This window comes from Salminus brasiliensis, chromosome 19 (genome assembly GCF_030463535.1).
Source record: "Salminus brasiliensis chromosome 19, fSalBra1.hap2, whole genome shotgun sequence".
In the NCBI taxonomy this organism is placed as follows: domain Eukaryota; kingdom Metazoa; phylum Chordata; class Actinopteri; order Characiformes; family Bryconidae; genus Salminus; species Salminus brasiliensis.
The window spans coordinates 5,118,669-5,137,896 of record NC_132896.1 but is presented as its reverse complement, the minus strand read 5'-3'; the positions used below and the strand labels follow the sequence as shown (position 1 = coordinate 5,137,896).

Below are 19,228 nucleotides of genomic sequence, written 5' to 3'. Positions count from 1 at the left end.
TTTGGAATTACGGCAACAATCTGATGCAGATCAAAGGGGGGAAAAAAGATCCTCGTGCTCACACCTTTGTTTCTGAACTTGGAGAGGATGGTCAAGATGTCTTTCGTCTGGTTGTCCGTCTTGCCTCTGCCCACTCCCTCGTTCCTCTTCAGCCGCAGAGAAGAGAAGAAGTTGAGCTTCCTTCGCGGGAGCGAAGCCATGTCGTCTTTGGATCCTCCTGGTGGCTTGCCAGTGAGCGTCACCTGCTCCAACATGGTGGTAATCTCACTCCTGCCCTTTAACCTGGCCTGGCTTTCTTCAGTATCTGCTCTGGATCGTGATGTCCCAAAGTCCTCCTCCTGAACTTGGATGGAAGCACCGAACAGTGAGCCGAAGCTGAAGGAGCCCTCAGATAGTGGCCTGGCTCTAGGAGGCCGGTTCCTCCTGATGACCTTGGGGTTGTTTACTGAGCTGGAGAAGGACCTCCTCAGGACACTGGCCCACATCTGGAAGAGCGGAGGGCTGCGTTCAGGATCGCCCTGAGGCTTCGCTTGGGCCTCGGGGCCCACATGACCATTCTTTTCCGCTCTGCCTGTGGCCGCAGCAGCTTCTGAGGACTCTCCAGGAGTGGCCAGGTCCCAGTTCAGCAGCTTCTCCTTCTCTGATGAGGAGAGCGTGAGCTTCTTCTTAGGGCTATGCGTGTTGGTGGGGATTGCTGCTGTCTCGTTCTGCTGCTCTAGAGACGAAGTGCTGGGTTTAGGGGTGGATGGAATCCCATGAGTACGATAATGGGGAATCTGGACTGGAGTTTGCTGGTCCGGCTTGTCCTGTAGAGGGCAGTGTGGCTCTTCAGTCTGCTTTCCAGACTTTGCTGGAGATTCCTGTTGGGTCAGGTGGGGGGAAAAAAAAAGAAGACAAAAACATAAAAAATCTCATTATTGAGAGTTTTTATGTGAGTAAATGGCTTTTTTGGATATTGTGTCAGTAAAATGTGACTCATTTTTGATAGCTTGCTTTAAAACGCAGTGTTTTTAGTGCTCATACAGGTGCGTGTATCTCTTCAAAGTCAGAATCTTCTTCTACGAGCATGTCGTCCTGCCCTGCCATTCGGCTGCGGTCGAGCGTCTTAACCAGGATCAGCGGCAGCGCTAGAAAACAGGAGTTCAAATCATTCAAACCAGGATTTCTGTTAAATCTCACTCACATGCACATAATATACACTATCTGTCCAAATGTTTGTGGACATCCCTTCTAATAGTTGCGACCAGCTACTTTAAGCTGCCTCCATTGCTGACACAGATGTGCAAAAGCTTCTCTGAGGAAGGCCGACGTTCGGAGAGCAGTGAGCTCACTGGATCTGGATTTTCGCATGTAGGGGATAGTGATCAGGGTGCAGTTTTGGACACAGCTTGAGAGATAATGAGGAGGGAGAGGACGGGATAACAAAACTACAGTTACCATAGCGACACTCCCAAATCCACTACAGTTCCCAGCTTACTCCGACTCCGGAGCTTAGGTTTTCAGGTTGAGAAATGACCGCATTTGCCCTAATTGTGGTACGGACTGCATTACACCCCCAATATATACATATATTCTTGCTGTCATGCAGACACCTGGTTTGCAGTTTGCAGATTTTCACTTAAAGAAAGTCTAAGTCTTAGTGAAGGTTATTTCCTACTTATTTAAAGCTGGCACTTTATGAAATTATATATATATTTAAATTGTATTAATATATATATTAGCGAGAGAGAGAGAGAGAGAGAGAGAGAGAGAGAAATAGGCAATTAAGGCTGTTTATCGGTCTGATGTTAAGTCAGTAAATGTGTGTGTACTAATGTACATTAGCATACTGTAGCTGCAAACTACATGGTTTAAGACGAATACCCATATCCACAAAAATATGGTCACCCTAGCATTTGGGTCAGAGGTTTTAAGGTGATGATCAGCACACATTGAACAAGGTGCGTCCAAACTTTTGACTTGAAAATAAGACCATTGCTATTAATATTTACATATATAAAAGTATTAAACTAACCAGGCATGAGAACTTCACATATCAGTTACACAGAACAGATACACATAATGGTGTAAACTGTGGTGTTTACTTTTTATTTTTATTAGGGTTATTAAGAACTCCACCCACCCAAGCCACCGCCTGTTCTCACAGCTGCCCAGCGGCAGGAGGTACAGAAGCTTCCAGAACTTGTCCAGAACCAGAACCAGAAGCCAGAACCAGTCAGCTCAGAGACCGTTTCTATCCTCCATCAATTAGGTTGCTGAATGAACAATAGCTTGTGGACTGTGGACCTCATCTGTACCATCACACCTCCTCCCCATACAAACACACTCTGCACCCTGCACTTACGCCTGCACCCACAAAGACCTCCCCCTCCCACACCACACCTGAACTCACACCCATCCAGTGCCTTTTGTAAATAATGTAAACATTCAGATTATATCAAACCTGTACATTTAACTGCTTTTACCAGTGCAGTATTGTAAACAGAGTGTGTGTATATGTTTTATGTGCCACTGTTAGGGACGATACACTCACTTTTACACCTGTGTAATGTGATAGGGCAATAAACATGATTTGATTTAATGTTAGTGAGCATTTTTAGCAGTTTGTAAAGGACAGACCAACAGCGCCCTCTAGTGACCAAAAATATAAAAACTCAAACTTTACCAAACAACAGACTTCTGAGGAATTTCACTTTAGTTTTTGCTACAGACCCAATCTAACATTATTATTATGCCTACATCATGTTGCCAAGTCTTAGCCCGCATTCTCTTAAGGTTGCACCATCATCTTAATTTCTTCCTTCCTTAAATGACATTTGTTTTGGTCACGGACCTCCAACATGTGCTGGATAATACCGTATGGTCAGGTGCGACTTAAAGCTGTATTAACCTCTATAAATAGAGCCTGTGCAACCTGATGGATTTTAATCCAATTGAGATTATAATGAAAGCATGAATGAACAGGAGGTATATGCTCCTGCAGGTTCAGGCAAGAAGCACATGCAAGTGCGACCTCTATAAAAACCCTGAGAAACTGAGAGCATGGACTGCTGAGAGTTTGTGTGAGAGGTTCATCTTACTGGCTCTGATTTTCCTCCTCCAGCTGATGTTTCTGTTGGAGATTCCTCCTTTGGCATAAGAGCGCTCCACTGCAGAAACCACACAAACACACAGAACACAGCAACTGAGCAGGCCTCTGTAGGAACACCACAGTGATGACTGAACAGAGTGAATAAACATGCGAAGGAGAAAGACCGTGAGAGTGAAAAGATCTCCACATGTAAATAAACATACACAGGTTTTAGGCCCATGAGCACATTAATTTAAATAATTATAATACTGTAGAAGCTCCAGATCCAATCAGAACAGATAAAGCAGATGAACATAAATCCAGTAAAAAGGAGAAACAAGAGCTTCTCATTCTGAAGAAAGAAAGTAGTGAGATCTTGTCGGTGAGCTAGTCTGAAGAACAGAGCTGGCTCGGTTCCTCCAGGTTTCTCCTGGATGCCCCCCAGTCCAGCCAGCACAGCGTGGAGGATGTGTTCAACTCAATCATCAGCAGCAGCAGCAGCTCACCTGATTTACCATCATTAAGCCCTGATTTACCACCAAACCAGGTGTTGATCTGAGGAGAACTCAACATAATACTAGACTCCATGAGAGAGGAGAACTTTTGGGATGTTCTAATGATGAACACAGTGAAAATTTAGGCTAAATTTAGGCTATGAAGAAGGAGTTCATCCTGGAGTTTATCCACCACCCAAAGTATCTATCACAGCCTGGTTCGGAAACTGAACCAAGCAGGACAGACAGGCTCTGCAGAGGGTGGTGCGTTCAGCTGAGCACATCGTACGGATTTAATTTCCTGACCTGCAATCTACAACCAGCGATGCTGGACCAAGGCCAGGAAGATTGTGAAGAACCTCAGTCTTCCAAGCAACAGACTGTCCGAGTGTAAGCATTTCCCTGACCGTAACAAACACAGAGGATGGGAAGAAGATTCTTCCTACAAGTCATTCCCACAAGGGCTTTATACCCCTCTAGCCCACACCTGGCATTAGGCAGCATTGTGCCATTAGGTTCATGTTTATTTATCTGCTGCAGAGAGTCCTATTCTATTGACAGTACTTCTCTACAGGGACTAGACAAGCTGTGTGTGTGTGTGTGTGCGTGCATTTGCACATCTGTGTTGTCACACTTTACATTCACTAAACACTGTATAAGTGCATTATATAGACAGTGTTAACAGTTAAACGGCTAATTTAGTGTTTGAAAAGCTCAACAGCTGCTGTCTGTCCGTCTGCCTGCGAGCGAATCTGACTCTGAACTCAATGTTCAGGCCAGCAGCCTCCCAGCCAAGACAAATACAGCCAGACTGAAGCTCTGACCTCAGCCTGCCACTCCCACACCCACACTGATAAGAGAAACAGAGAGGGACAGAGAGGGAGACAGCGTCTCAGGGCCGAAGAGAGGGGCCATATGTGAGTGAGAATGTGGACGCTCACCTTTGTTGAGTTGTGGAGAGTTCGGTCTGAGTGCCTCAGACTCAGCAGGACTGTCCTGAACAGAGGAATCTGCAGTCCTGCAGCAAAGCAAGACAGAGCTTCTTTAAAGAAAACATAAAAGGAACATGTCAGCATTTTAGCCTAATCTCTATCTATAGCCTAATCTCTATCTATCTGGCAGCTTGCTGAGCCCACCTATCGAACCCACAACCCTGTCATCAACAGCCCAGAGCTCTAACCACTGAGCCACCTAACAGTTTTGAGAAGACCTTTGAGAACTGTAACATCACAACGCCTGCATTGTTCGAGTGCAAACACTGACTGATTTTGAATTTGCATCATATCCAATATGCTATATGGACAAAAGTAATGGGACACCTGCTTCGTTCAAAATCAAGCACATTAGTAAGGTCAGGATGTTGGCTGATCACCACCCCAACTTATTGGATGGAGCACCTCCACAATTCCAGAGAACACAGTTCTTCCACTGCTCCACAGCTCAATGCTGGGGGGTGTTACACCCATCTAGCCCAAGCCTGGCATTAGGCAGCATGGTGCCAACAGGTTCATGTTGATCTGCTTCAGAGAGTCCTATTCTACTGGCAATACTTCTCTAATTCTCTACAGGGACTAGACAAACTGTGCATCTGTGTCAGCAATGGAAGCACCTCAAAGTATCTAAATGCCTTTATTAGAAGGGGTGTCCACAAACTTTTGTTTGGACATGTAGTGTATTTCAGACGTTTTGCACAGAATTGAGCAAATGCCCATTGAATACTATTATAAGTCAAATAGGCTGGTGTAAAGTGACTAAAATTTTAACTGGACTAAAAGTTAAGAGTAATTAAGAGCAAGTCTAATTAAGTCTAATTAGCTGTGTAATACTGTATACACCTAAAAATAAAGGTGCTATAAATGGTCTTTGAACAATGCCATAGAAGAACCACTGATATATAGAGGTGGGAATTGGTAAAGTGATGGTTCCTTAGACCTTTAAAAGGTTCTTCAGTCTCACATACACCTCCATTATAAAAAATGTTCTTTATGGAACCCAAAGTGGTTCTTCTATGGCATCGCTCAAAGATCCTTTTGGCAATTCCATTGTGCTGCAGTGTAAAGTGTAGACCTCTCGTAATGCGCCAGTTTCAGCACTGTACCCGATTTCTCTAATGGGTTCAGCTCCTTAACACAGCAGGAAGCTAGTTAGTGAAATCTGGTGTTTAATTAAACGGCTGGAACAAATACCGCACAACACGGCAGAACCTCTGCGCTCGGACTTCAGCATCGATAGCCAAAGCCAGCGTTTCTCAGACCTTCCTACAGCTCACACTTACTAATTTAGCCCATACTCTTACGGTTACTACCACCTTAAACATGCAAGGTGACTTGTTTTTTTTGTGTGTGTAGGGAGATTATATGATTTCTGTAAGGCTACAACATACATGTTGCCCAAGCACTTTTCCTAGTTACTAGTTTGAAGTGTAAGTGACAACACAGGTAGTGCACCCCCAGGTCAGAACTAGTGCACTGTATCTATAGAGGAGTTTATATGGGGTTTATATTAGTGAGCATGAAACTGGAGCAGTGAGAAGAATTGGAAACAAACCTGGTGCTAACAAGCTGCTGATCAGCTGGGGTCTCGACGACCATGCTGGGGTCCACCAGACTGTTTTGGACCTGGTTGTGCTGCGTCTCAGTCGATGACCTGCTTCCTAACACGTCTACACACAAAGATATACACACACACACACACACTACAACTGAGAATTTAACCATTATGACCCAGTGATCAGCTACTGTGCACCACCTGTAGGAGCTGTAGGAAACTACAGACAACAATTCTTCAGTATTTACGATAGACATAGCTGATTGAGGAGAAAAGGATTTGTTGGGCGCTGCAGACACATGTGCAGGTGCAGTGTTTTGCATTGCTTGTAGTTTGCACGGCTAACTTTTATTGTTTTGTCGCCAATATTTAGATTCCAGGCCACACCCATTTTGGAGGGCAATGCAAGTGGCAAACATGTAGAGTGTCTTTACAAGTGGAATAATGTAATTACTGCCCTGCTCTGGCCTGGAAGAAACCCAGTTTGACCTTCCTACTTCAGTACTTCAGCCCATAAAAAGTGATGAACATGAAGTCATGACTCATGTCATGGAAAGCAGGCCACACTTTACATAATCAAAATAACTGATTTAAGCAACTGTACCATACCATAATAATTAATAATAATAATAATAATAATAATAATAATAATAATAACAACCATTAACATACTGACGCAGTGCACAAAACGTCTGGCCCAAAGACATTTAGGAGAATTTCTATTGGTCCATTTATTACGAAATTTTGAGACAATGTCAAGAACAACTGCCAAATTCAATGTCACAAAAATGGAGATACAAGGTTTTTGTGGGGCAGCGACAATATTCGAATTATGAGTTTATGGATTATAATAAAAGTAGCTCACTCAAAACTCTGTTTTAAGAGAAATCTACAGCTTTAAGACCGAAGAAAAGAACAGAGGACAGAACAGACCAGACCCAGAAGAGAAGTTGCTGGGCAGCGGTGGGTCTAATGTAGGCATTGCTTTGGACTGAAAACTCTGGGCTAGAAGCTCCAATATACCAAGACTTTTGCCTCTAAACTGTTAACTGACCACCAAACTGTATTTTAGCTCCACAGTGAACAAAGTGCAATTACTGTGTTAGAGGATGGACAACAGGTTGTGTGTGAAGGTGAGGAGTGGGTATGAATGGCGATGGGTTTCTTTGCTCCATGAAACCTTTGTGGCTTTAGAAGAGGAAGGCACACGTTCTGCAGAGCTGTGGCTTAGAAGGAACCCTGTTTGGTTCCTTCAGCTTTAGACTGGCCGAGGAAAGGACAAAGGACAGAAAAGACCCAGACAGAAGAGAACCCTGTCCCAGAAGAGAAGAGGTTGCTGAGCAGCAGTGGGTCTAATGTATGCATTGCCTTGGACTGTTGGGCTAGAAGCTCCAATATACCAAGAGTTTTGCCTCTAAACCGATAACGAACCACCAAACTGTGTTTTAGGGCCATAGTGAAAAAAGTGCAGTTACTGTATTAGGGGAAAAGGTTATGTGTGAATGTGTGGAGTGGGTGTGAAGGGCGGTGGGTTATTGCCGGTGTTGTGGGAGAGCAAAAATAGCAGGAGAGCTTTTTGATTTTTTTGCTTCATGAAATCTGTGTGTTAAAATTCATCTTAGAAAACAATTCGAATGGCAAACGTGGATCACTCAAATGCTCTGGTGCTTACAAATGTTATTACAGTTCTGTTTATACATGTATCTTACTGGTAAACAAAAGGCAGAAACGGAAATGGAGTTGAAAAATCAATTTATTTAATACTTACAGGCTTTAATAATAAATAAAAACAGTCGTCTTTCGCTGAGAAATGTACAGGCTGGAAGGGGAATTATAAATAGTGCTAAATTTACAAACATAAATTGCGAAACTGTGCAAAAACTAGGATCTTCCGTTAAGTGGCGACCTCAGGACAAGGCAGAGGTGCGGAGTGGGGTGTGGATAGTAAAGCAGCCTCTGCAACAGATGAGCAACATAAGGACACACAGAGGAAGAAGGAGGGGGGGGTGGTTATGTCACGTGGAATAAGAACAGCGCGAAACTAAAAAAAAAAACAAAACAGACCATAAAGGCATTCGGTGCTCTCACAAGCAGGCCTGCAGGCTGGAGGGCACTAGTGCTCGGCACTTGGTGTTAGTAAGTTAGCTCTAGGGATGAGCGGATGCGACTGGGTGGTCTCGGTCAGGCACAGCGACTCTACAACACATGCTTAAAATGCATTCATACAGAAGACCCAACGCCACGTTCTCAACACAGGTGGTTAATGAGTGGTTATAAGAAGCAGGAGAGGCGGCGGAACAAGTGCAAAGCAGAAGGCAACACCCTGATCACCTGACTGATGCAGGCCAATCATCTTTCTGCTACCACCATTCAGTCAGTCAGGGGTTGGAGCATTGGAAACTTGAAACAGACCAATGTATGACGTGGAAGAGAATGGAGAAATGAGGAATGAAGAGAAATAGAGGAAAGGAAATTTTAGGAAGGGAAGCTCTTATGCATATGTAGCACTTATATAGCACTTAGGAATACAAACCAAGACTGTGGGACAACGTGCGCTTACATACAGTATAGTACAGTAAAGTACAGTGCTTGAAAATACCATGTAAAACTTTTAATACTGCAAAAAACAAACAAAAAAACCCTTAAAACTCAATAGCTTGTAAATCATCCTCTCATCATCAGTCTTTGTAAAGCCTTTAAAAAGAATAAAGCAATACTGTTTGGCATTTCCATTGCACACAACATGGTGAGGAAAAACGCAAGTCGGAGTCTCAATTTTTAGTCCAAAGCTGACCACGAGAACACCATGAGTTGGTTCTGCAGAGCTCCCTCGCAAGTAAAGTGCTCGTATTACATACAATTTTTGGTCACTCTGTTATTAGACACTGCAGTAAACACAAAACCGGTTACTTGCATATTAGTACTCAAAGACTGGGGATCTCTTAAACCCTATAGAACTATAGTATAGAGCGTTTCCCAATCCTGGGCTTGGAATACCCATTCTGTACTCCAAAACAAATCATTGATGAGGTTTAGGCAGGTGCTTTAGCAGGGAAAAAAAAAAAACTCAAATGTGAAGCCTACACTAAAAACTTAAAAATGCAAGTCTAACGGGCTACTACTATGGCCCGAGGGCCATGAGTTAGCATCCTGAGCCATGCCACTTTGCCAAGAAAGCTCAGTCAGCTGTGGGCTCTCCCCTCATTTCTCTTAAGTAATGCTGGTGCTGTAGAGCTGGGGACCCGACGCTTTCCTCAGAGCGAGTTGGTAAAAAAAAAAAGAAAAGAGGCAGTGGCTGACTTCATGTGTATTGGAAGAGACAAGTCTTCACCCTTCTAGTGCTGGGAGGATTCATACAGCTAGTGCTAGGGGGACCTATGAATGGGTGGGTTAATTGGCAGTACCAAATTAGGAGGAAAAAAAACAAAAAAACAAAACAAAACACAAAAACAGGCCAATTTGACAAATTATTTAATATAAAAAATATATATTAAAAAAAATTATAGCTTTAAATGGTTCTCAGGGCAATGCCATATAAGAATCACTATTCTAGAGAGGAAACAGTGTGAAGATCCTTTAAATTAACAACCCCCCCCCAAAAAAAAACAAAAACAAACAAACAAAAAAAAAAACAGCAAGACAAAAAGTGAAGGTTCTTACATCTCTAAAACAAACATGGAAAAAGTGGTTCTTCTATGGCACCGTGCAAAAAACACCTCTGAAGCACCTTTATTCATTTTTTTTTTTCCCTAATAGCGTGTTTAAGGGTATTTAGGAACCAAAACTGGGAAACACTGCTGTAGCACACCAAAAAGGCCATGTCCTCTGTGATTAAAGAGGCACGACCAATCAAGAACAGAATATAGTTCAGACCCTGGTGCTTACAAAACAGAACCCAATTTGGAGCATAATTTGGAGTTTGCAATCAAATAATAAAAAAATCTAATAAAAGTACATTCTTTGTAGTTTAGCCCTTACGGCTTTAGTCAAATTATTGAATTGTATTATTCTGTAAAGAACAGCAAGACTACAGGGTTAAAGATGACCCCCAGGCAGCTCACAAACACCTCATAGGGCAGCAGATGGCCTCCTAAAGCTACAGGTATCCAGAGCTATCCAAATCTACGCTAATGTCTGAGTGCTTCCCTCAAGGCTCATCTGGCCTGCTATCTCCTGCAGCATAAACAGCAGGGGAACTCCCAGGCTCACAAGCTCGTAAAAGAAGGCATAGTCCTCCTGACGCTCTCTGAGGTGTACCCCTACAGCCCGGGCCGCCCCATGCATCCGGCGGGCTAGCCAGCGGGGCGTACTGGTCAGGCTGCGACCCACGTGCAGTGGCCACTGCAGGCTTTTCCTAAGGAGGAAACTCAGGGTACCTGAAGGCTGGCTGTGAAGGCTGCCAGTGGCTGAATAACCATCGCTGCCATCAACTGAGGACATGCTGCTACCGGGAATCTGCAAGACAGAGGTAGTAACAGAGGATAAAATGATTATGAGAACCTGAAAGCAGAGGTGTTAAAGTGTTATTCTATGGCGCTGGATCAGACCTCTTTCTTTCGGTTCCGGTGGCTGGTTCTCCGCTGCGAGAAGTGAAGCTTGCAGTAAAACGTACCTGGAAAAGTACAAAACAAAACAAACAAAAAAATAAAATCATAGACTACACTGCGGTATCATGTTCAGGGTTGCTTTACTACAAACTTCGGATACCTTTTAAAGAGCCTATTGGAGCCCATCATCAACCTACGGATGTTGAAATTATTAAATTATCTGGAGAAACTATTACTATGAAATTATATGGACAAAAGTATTGGGACACCTGCTTATTAATGGTTTCTTCCAAAATCGAGGATATATATATATATATATATATATATATATATATATATATATATATATATATATATATATATATATATATATATATATATATATATATATATAAAAAGGAACCTGTTTTTGTTGAATTAACTGTCTCTACTGTCCAGGAAAGAAGGCCCTCTACTAGAGTTCCAAGTATTGCTGTGAGGATTTGATTGCCTTCAGTGACAAAAGCCTTAGTGACGTCAGGATGATCACCACCCTCCTTATCCCAAAGGTATTGGATGGAGCACCACCCATCTTTCCAGAGAACACTGTTCAACTGCTCCACAGCTCAGTGCTCTATAGCACAAGCCAGAGTTTCATGTTTATCTGCTTCAGAGAGTCCTATTCTATTGGCAATGGCAGTGTTTCTTTACAGGGAGTAGAAAAGCTGCATGTGTGCATCTGCACTGCAATGGGTGCAACTTGAAGTAGCTAAATACATTCGATAGAAGGGGTGTCCACAAACATTTGGACATATTAAAGTTAAATGCAACCTACAGTGGGCTATTCAATTTAAGGATTACCCAACATTCAAATGATTGAACTGTAGAGTCTTACAAGATAAAGCTAGTAGACCGAACAAATACATTAGAGCTTCTGGGAGAGCAGTGGATGATTGCGTTAAATGAGCTGTATAAAATCAGGGAAATTTGATCATGTATGGGTGCAAACATATAAGTTTATAAATATATAAAACTATACCCTGGTCAGAGTCAAAGACGTGTCCTCCCAGTCTCAGGGTGGCGTTGCAGACGTCACAGCGGAAACACTCGCGGTGGAAGAAGTATCCCTCTGCGCTCAGTCGCTCCATCACGTACACACGCTTCTTACAGAAGTGACAGATGTCACTACCGCCCACACCTGGAGCAAACTCCCTCCGTATGTTCGCCTGTAAAGAATGCGCAAACAGGACACTGTAAGGGCAGGGACAGTGTGGAACCAGGCTGCGGGGGGGTTGAGGCGTTTTCTTAAAGACACGACACTGGTAACAGAAAAGCAATTAGTATGATTTTAGACAGAGTGCAAACAAAGAAAGCAAAGTCCAGCCCAGAACTGGAAACTGGGCATGTTAAACAATTTCTCGAGCTGTACGTTGTGTGACGCTGTTAGCCACATTGCTGACAAAGCAGGCAAGGTTTCCACACAGTAAATCAGGTGAAATCGAGCCCAAAACCCAGACAGGCGTGCTCCACAGTGGATTACTGCAGGTCCTCACCCAATTAGACCTTAAGGACTGCTGGTAAGCCTATAAGCCATTTAAGCTGCCAGTCCAAAAACCAATGCAAGGGACTGGTGCAATGCTGTAATGTATATTACACCTTCAAGCACATTAAGCAGATTTAGTCTTGGTTTTGACACTGACTAAACATGCAAAGCAGCTGCTGCAAGCAATCAACAATTCCTGAATTAGACAGCTAATTCAGTACATTTACCGATCCAGCATCTTGGGATCTTCTGGCCTCGGTCTGTGGAGAAAGATTTAAATGACTGAACCGAAGTTGCACTGCAATACAATCCTTACTCCTGTTACTCCTATTAGTAAAGATATGCTGTTAAAAGAACAAGATCAAGCTTTTTAGGTTCTTTAAATTGTGAAGCAACCTGTGCTTTAAGGAACATTCATCTTCTAAATCTCGTTTCTTGAAGGTTCCTTAAAGCATCTCAAAAGGTTCCACCAGAGTTTCAAATAGAAGAACCTCCAAACGATCTTGTCCTTTTAACAGTGTACTCAATATACAAGGAGGAAGCAAACGCCTGTAACTGCATAGCCACTAGTAGTTGCACCCACATACAGACCGCCAGACTGGACTGCTTTAGGCAAAGAAATACTGATTAAGCAAATAAACAAGAACAGAAAAACAACCCATGACTCTGCTCCAGGAGCAAATATTTACCACTGACTCCTTCCCTTCAGAAGAAACATCAAATGACCAATCACAAGAAGTTCTGGAAATGTGGCCTACAAACCTTTCTAAAGTAGGCCAAGAGTCAAGCTTCGCTCCCCCCCCACGAGTGCAGTTGAGGCTGCTTACCAGTGAGAGGGTGACTGGGTTGTTGGGTCTGTGATCGGTTTCGTAAAGGATGGCCAGAGCAGCAGCTTTAACACCTATAGCGGAGGAGACCTTTCCAACGGTCCTCTAACCCAGCATGAGGAGATGGATGAAAAAGGGATGAAGGGAGAAGCAAAGGACAGTGTGGGGACTAGATAATGGACAATAAGAAATGGACAGACTGACAACAATAGGTATGGAATCAGACAGGGATGAGGACAGGAGAAATAAAAGCAGGGCCGTTTCTAAACATTCAGTTTTCCAAGGGGACACATTGCTTGGGACCCCCCTCGCCCAACCTAGCCCAATCATATTGCGTTGAAAAGGCGGTTCTTTAGTGAAAGGCAATAATTCTATAGAACCATGATGACTCAAAAGAATCCTATGTATAATTTCTCTTTCCTGGGATAGTTCTTGGTTCTTCAAATACAAGGTTCTGTACAGATCTTTTTAAATAAATTGGATTTAATATTATTTGAAGAAACATGGAACCATTTTTGGTGCTGCACAGAACCATCATTAAAGCCAACGTTGACTTGGGGACCCTAAGCAACCGCTTCTAGGGGAGAAACAGCCCTGCATAGAAGACCTGAAACGAAATACTCAAAAATAAAGGGGTCAAAAAAAGGATTCTTTAGAATGGTGCCACAGAAGAACCCCTCTGGTTTCATAAAGAGCCTTTTAATATGGCACTGTTTCAAAGAACCCTTTTCCTCACCTTTATTTTGAAGACCGTACATGACAGCAAGAGTGGCGGATATTGTTAAAGAGCAGTGCTCTAAAGCCCTTGCTGTATTTCTTTCCTGTTGGCTGGATGGGGTAGCGTAGTGGGTAACAGCACTGCATTCCCTGTGACAGACTAGGGTTTGATTTCCTGGACAGGCAAACACCACACAACACCACACCAAGAGATGTAACAGATTTAACTGTAATTAAGAAATTATTAAAAAGCTAAGCATTAATCTCCAAACTTCTCTGAAACTCTCCTGGACATTTATCTCCATGCTGTCTTTAGAATTTTAAATCTGAAACGATCCAGTTTAGCAGAGATCATAGTTTAGTTTTAAGGCTGAATCAGTTTGGAGGATTATTCTCAGTGTTGGGTGTGTGTGTGTGTGTGTGTGTGTGTGTGTGTGTGGGGGGGGGGGTACGGGTATATGCACATGCTTTAGAGGGAAAATATGAATTAAAACCTAAATTGCTTCCATATAAATGACCCATGCTGATCCCACCTACGTATCTGCCCATGGCATTTACAGTACTCCAATCTTGGATAAATAGAAGCCATTAATAATATGAAGTGTTGGATCATTGACTTCTGATGAAATCTGGTAAAAATCCCTGTATTTTTAACAATGTGATCTATAAAATATTGCTATGCTAGATTTTTCCCAATATGGTGCAGCCCTAGTGCCACCAATGTTTACCATGTAAAGTTCACATCTTCATAAATAAATAAAATTATCACTGTTATCCAACAAAAGTATATTATTTTGTTTCAAATAATGAAAGGCACTTCTTAACCAGGTCAATTTAGCGAGTGACCAGTGTGTTTGAATACAGTATATTATGTATATATATATATATATATATATATGCATTCAGTGGCCAACTGGAGCTTCCTGGAGCCAAACGTAGAAGGTAGGCAGATATGCAGGAGCTGGTTGACCATTATTAGTAGGTATTAGAGTCAATCCACTACGCTATTTACAGTCTGTGTGTGTGCCGTGAAAGTGTTAAACCTCTCTGTCTCAGAGTTCCTTTACTCCTGAAAAATAAACATATCAAGTGTGTCCTAAAAAGGAGTGGCATGCCTGCAAAAACATCTGGTGCTGACAAAGTATGCCAGAAAATGAATCTTCCCATGGAACTTTTTTTGGGACAGTCTGCACCATAAGGTCAGTTAACACAGATAAGGAGCGAAACTAAAGGCCAAAACAGAAAAAGGAAACGTAAACGTAACATTTCTTCAATTGGCTAAATGTGAGTCTGGCATGCGAGACCAATTATTCTGTTTTCGCTTCCATATGCCAACAAACCCATGCACAGCCATGCCAAATAACCAAGATCCACATATATAAATACCTGTTTGGAAGGATCAAGGCATTCTACACGCTTGATTTCTGATCGATCTGTCTGCCTTTGGTGATCGCCCTGCTGCTGCTCGGGATCTCCATTACACTACAAATCAACAGGAACAGCACCTGTGACTCTAATGTGATCTAATGAATTTATTCAGCTTAATTCGATAACATACACTGAATATAAGTAACTGGAGCCGTGGAAGGACTGCCATCAGTGTTCCAGCAGCACATGAGGCAGAAACCACAGTCCCTCTGGATGTGCCCTATAGAGCTTTATTTGGCCACATACACACCCAAGTTAATTGCAGCACTCTTGTACATCACCACGATCACTGCAAGCTCCATTTCACACTGTGGGCCATACATGGGCCAGGGGGTTTTAACGATTGTGGTTTGGAAGGCGGTCCGGAGCACAAGGGAGGAGGGCTTCCCAAACCCACACAGAGGATTCAAACTGAAGTATTCAGGGGAATATCAACTTTACCCAGTCTTGTATTTCCATTGTACAGAGGAGACAATGGAACGTCCCAATACTTTTGTCCTGCTAAGGTTAAGCGAGGAAATCTGGAGTGGATCCCTTTTGTTGTGTACATACTTTTTGAAACTCAAATGTGAAGAATATATGTATGTATGTATGTATGTATGTATGTATGTATGTATGTATACAGCTAGAAAAGTCTCTGTATGATGATACACTGAAAAAATGGTTTAAAACTAAAAATGAAAAATAAATAAATAAATAAATATTATATCCATATGTTTTTGTTACCTGCTTATGTTGAGGTGGAGGAATAGGTGAGAGCAGACAGGAAAGAGCAGAACACGCAGGGAGAGAGTGGACCGACAGGGGTTTAGAAGGAGGAGAGGCAGAAGGAGCAGGAGAGGGGCCATCTACCTATAAAGGGAAGTAACGTAAAAGAAAAAGACTGAGAATCAACTACCTAGATATCAGACCGTCAGTACTCCATGCTGAAACTGCGATGCAGCAAGTTCTGCCAAACTCAAACTCATCAACAGACAACGCATCTGTTTGCAAGACCATGAGAACTGTGAGAGCATTAGCATTCATTCAACACCAATCAGGGCAATACCCTTCTGAAGAAACCCTCAAAGTGAGTGGACTGAGGTTGTGATTCACACACAGAAACCAAAACACAAGGAAAACAAACCGTGACCACACAGGGCATCATGCTTGCCCACAAACCCCCTTGGTCACCAGTCAGACTGGATGTGAAACACAGCAGGCCGGAGTTTGATTAGAAGCTGCAGTGACGCAGCCAGCCTCTGACCATCACCTGAGGCTGTTTGCCAGAGAAGAGGAAGCTCAGCCGCTCAGCTCTCTCCCTTATGCTCTTTCTGCTGAACTCTCGAGCACTTTGAGTCTGGGCTTTCTTCTGCAGGTCGACAAAGGGAAGGCAAAGGGAAGGTAAAGAAAGTGCGACAGGAGCAAAACAGAAGGACTGACTATTCCTGGCTGAGGCTATATGGTTAAACATGCAGTGTTGGGCCACATTAAGCTACTGGTGCTACCCGTTTTTGTGCTTATTGTTTTAATGCATTTTTTTAAATTCTAGATTCATGAAGCAATCAGAGCTAGAGCGGTTTAGGGAGTTAGCCAATGTGGAAAACTGCTAGGGCCATTTGGCAGTTGGTTTCGCCTTTAAGGTAGCTAAAGTCAGGGTTTACAATTAGCAGCAGTAATAAATGCCCCTTTGAAGAATCATCATCATCATCATCATCATCATCATCTACACTAATGTCCAGTGATAAATATCACTTACAGTACAAATGTATGCAAAATTAGGTAATTTAAAGCAGCATTATGTAGAATTATGTATGTAAAATAACTCCACTGACTTTAATAGAGAGAATAGAATCTTCATGATAGTGGAGTTAGCAGCTTGCCAAGCCAAGAGTATCAACTATGTAACTCTGGCTATGCAGTTCCTGTGAGCACTGTACTGCCTGCTTCACCAGAGTAATATTTGTGTAAAATCCTGTAATATTACTGTATCATCTCAGTCCACATGCTTCTTTTATTTTCAGTGCTGGTTCTGAATCTCGCAGCTTGTCCAAAAATTAAAAAGGGGGGCTGCAGGGGATGCCCAGGAGCCAAAAAAAAAAAAAAAAGCCACCTGTTGCATACTGCTGCTTTAAAATAAAAGAACTGCTATACTCCATAGGATACTCAAGATGCTACCGGTTATTACAATACACACAGCTACTGGGATCATGCAACCTACTTTATGTTGTGCTTTGTTACAGAACACCATACTAAGTGCCATCACTACAATGATAACAGACGAATCGGGCCATCTGCATCATCATGCAATTCACCTGACTGATCTGGTCTTCCATTTGCTGTAGGCGCAGGAACATCCCTCCCAGAGCAGGTGTGGAGGAGTGGAGAGGTTCTGAAGCTCCAGAGACCAGAGAGTGTTCTCTGGACTCAATGAGATGGCTCAGAGACACCAGCTGGTCAGCTGGGGTGGGATGGTATGGAGAACTGGGTCGAGGTTCAGGGGTTCGACAAGTAGAGCGGGGTTCAGGAGTTTTAGGGAAGGACAAAGGTTCTGTGGCATGGCAATCAAACAAGGGTTCTGGTGTTTGATGACCAGCATGGTCGATTAGGTGGTCGTAAGTGGACTGGGCTTGGGTGTGCTGGTGAGAGTGCTGGTTTTCCACATTGCCATGTTTGTAGCCAGGCTGCAGTTGAGCCTCTAAGAGTCTCAAGTAGGGGGACGGCTGGAAATGGGCACACAGATCGGCATAGGTAACAAGGAAGAAGCATATATGCCATTTTCTCTAATTAAATGAGCAATGAGAGTTGATCAACGTACTTAAAGTGGTCACTTCATGTATGTATAGAAGGAGGTGATGGCCTAGATCTCTTCATTGCATAGCTTAAGCCTACCTGCCACTTTGGTTTGGGCGGCGGAGAAGGGGGCGAGGGCTGGGGTTTAGGTTTAGCAAAGCGAGGGTTCTCCGCCATATCCAGAGAAATTCGCTTTTCCACAGAGGAGTCGGACTCTAAATCTGACTGGTTTACAGAACCACAAGATTGGAAAGAAACAGAAAGATTAGGAGGAGATGAAGTGGGGATTAAGAATGCCTAAGTGAAACATCAATGTTCCTTAAAGCTCTGAAGTTCTAAAGTTTGGTCGAACACAACGGACACTTATAAACTAAATAAGTAAAATGAAAACCCCCAAGGTCAAACACTGTTCATGTAGTGCACCTCAGTGCTGTGAACAACCTAAATCCTATAATCCCCCAATAGGAAAGTCAAGCCACCTCCTATGACCATTGCTAATCTCAGGGTTCAAGACAGCATTTAAAATAAAATAAATAAAAAAAAATAAAATAAAATAAAATAATTAAAAAAAATAAAAAATAAAATAAAAACTACTGTTAGACTGGAATTGAGATGAATATGAACTAAGACACACTGTAACTTGCCTTTAAAACAAACAAACAAAAAACATAATGGTAAAATTGAGGTAAGTTCCCCAACTGACCATTTTGTATACCCACAAAACCAGTTCAATAGTGTCCCAGTGTTAAAATGTCACAAAACAGCTGTGGAATGGCCCACATTCCCACCATGACTGAACAAAAGCAACAAATGGACAGCTCCCAGTTGGTCTATAGAATAGTCCATCTTATATCCGACAGGAATCAAATGATTTGCATGGACCCAGTTAGTGCAGAGCCGTTAGTAAGTCTCACCACACAAAGACAGGTATTCAAACAGGATTATAGCAACAGTTAAGAGGCAGAACTGGAGATTCCTGGTTCTCGTTCTTTTGCCTGAGGGTAGAACTACAGCATGTTCACAACCGTTAACTCTACAGTTATGCTTTCCTGCAATGACAGAAATACTACAGGAACACAAGGAGCCTTACTTGATTCTTCACTAGTAATTCAACCATTACAGCTTGTTACCAGAAACTGGAAAAGCCATTGTAGACCATAGACGTACACGATTATCAGGCTCATATGATGTGCACAAAACCTCTTGTTGTGATTCTACATTTTTTTTGCTGTTCAGTGGTTCCTGTGAATGCTTTGATTGGTCAGGATACACATAGCACACAAAGAAATCAGTGACCATACCAT

At 42.7% G+C, this 19,228-nt stretch overlaps 1 protein-coding gene across 4 annotated transcripts in view; it reads right to left on the bottom strand.

Moving 5' to 3' along the window:
* The window catches only part of mical2b (microtubule associated monooxygenase, calponin and LIM domain containing 2b), a 75,498-nt gene that overhangs the window by 13,543 nt on the left and 42,727 nt on the right, over positions 1-19,228 (bottom strand). Inside the window, exons 17-31 of one of the 4 annotated variants that reach the window (XM_072662928.1) lie at positions 18,024-18,149; positions 17,447-17,854; positions 16,405-16,503; positions 15,879-16,004; positions 15,111-15,206; positions 13,008-13,112; positions 12,408-12,440; positions 11,677-11,863; positions 10,659-10,723; positions 10,488-10,566; positions 6,112-6,226; positions 4,506-4,582; positions 3,081-3,149; positions 1,024-1,127; positions 65-860 (exon numbers count right to left, since the gene is read on the bottom strand). In XM_072662928.1, the coding sequence (XP_072519029.1) occupies positions 65-860; positions 1,024-1,127; positions 3,081-3,149; positions 4,506-4,582; positions 6,112-6,226; positions 10,488-10,566; positions 10,659-10,723; positions 11,677-11,863; positions 12,408-12,440; positions 13,008-13,112; positions 15,111-15,206; positions 15,879-16,004; positions 16,405-16,503; positions 17,447-17,854; positions 18,024-18,149 (2,485 nt within the window). Of the gene's footprint in view, positions 1-64; positions 861-1,023; positions 1,128-3,080; positions 3,150-4,505; positions 4,583-6,111; positions 6,227-10,487; positions 10,567-10,658; positions 10,724-11,676; positions 11,864-12,407; positions 12,441-13,007; positions 13,113-14,916; positions 15,207-15,878; positions 16,005-16,404; positions 16,504-17,446; positions 17,855-18,023; positions 18,150-19,228 lie in introns of those variants that run through there. The other 3 variants (XM_072662925.1, XM_072662926.1, XM_072662927.1) reach the window with 3 other exon arrangements.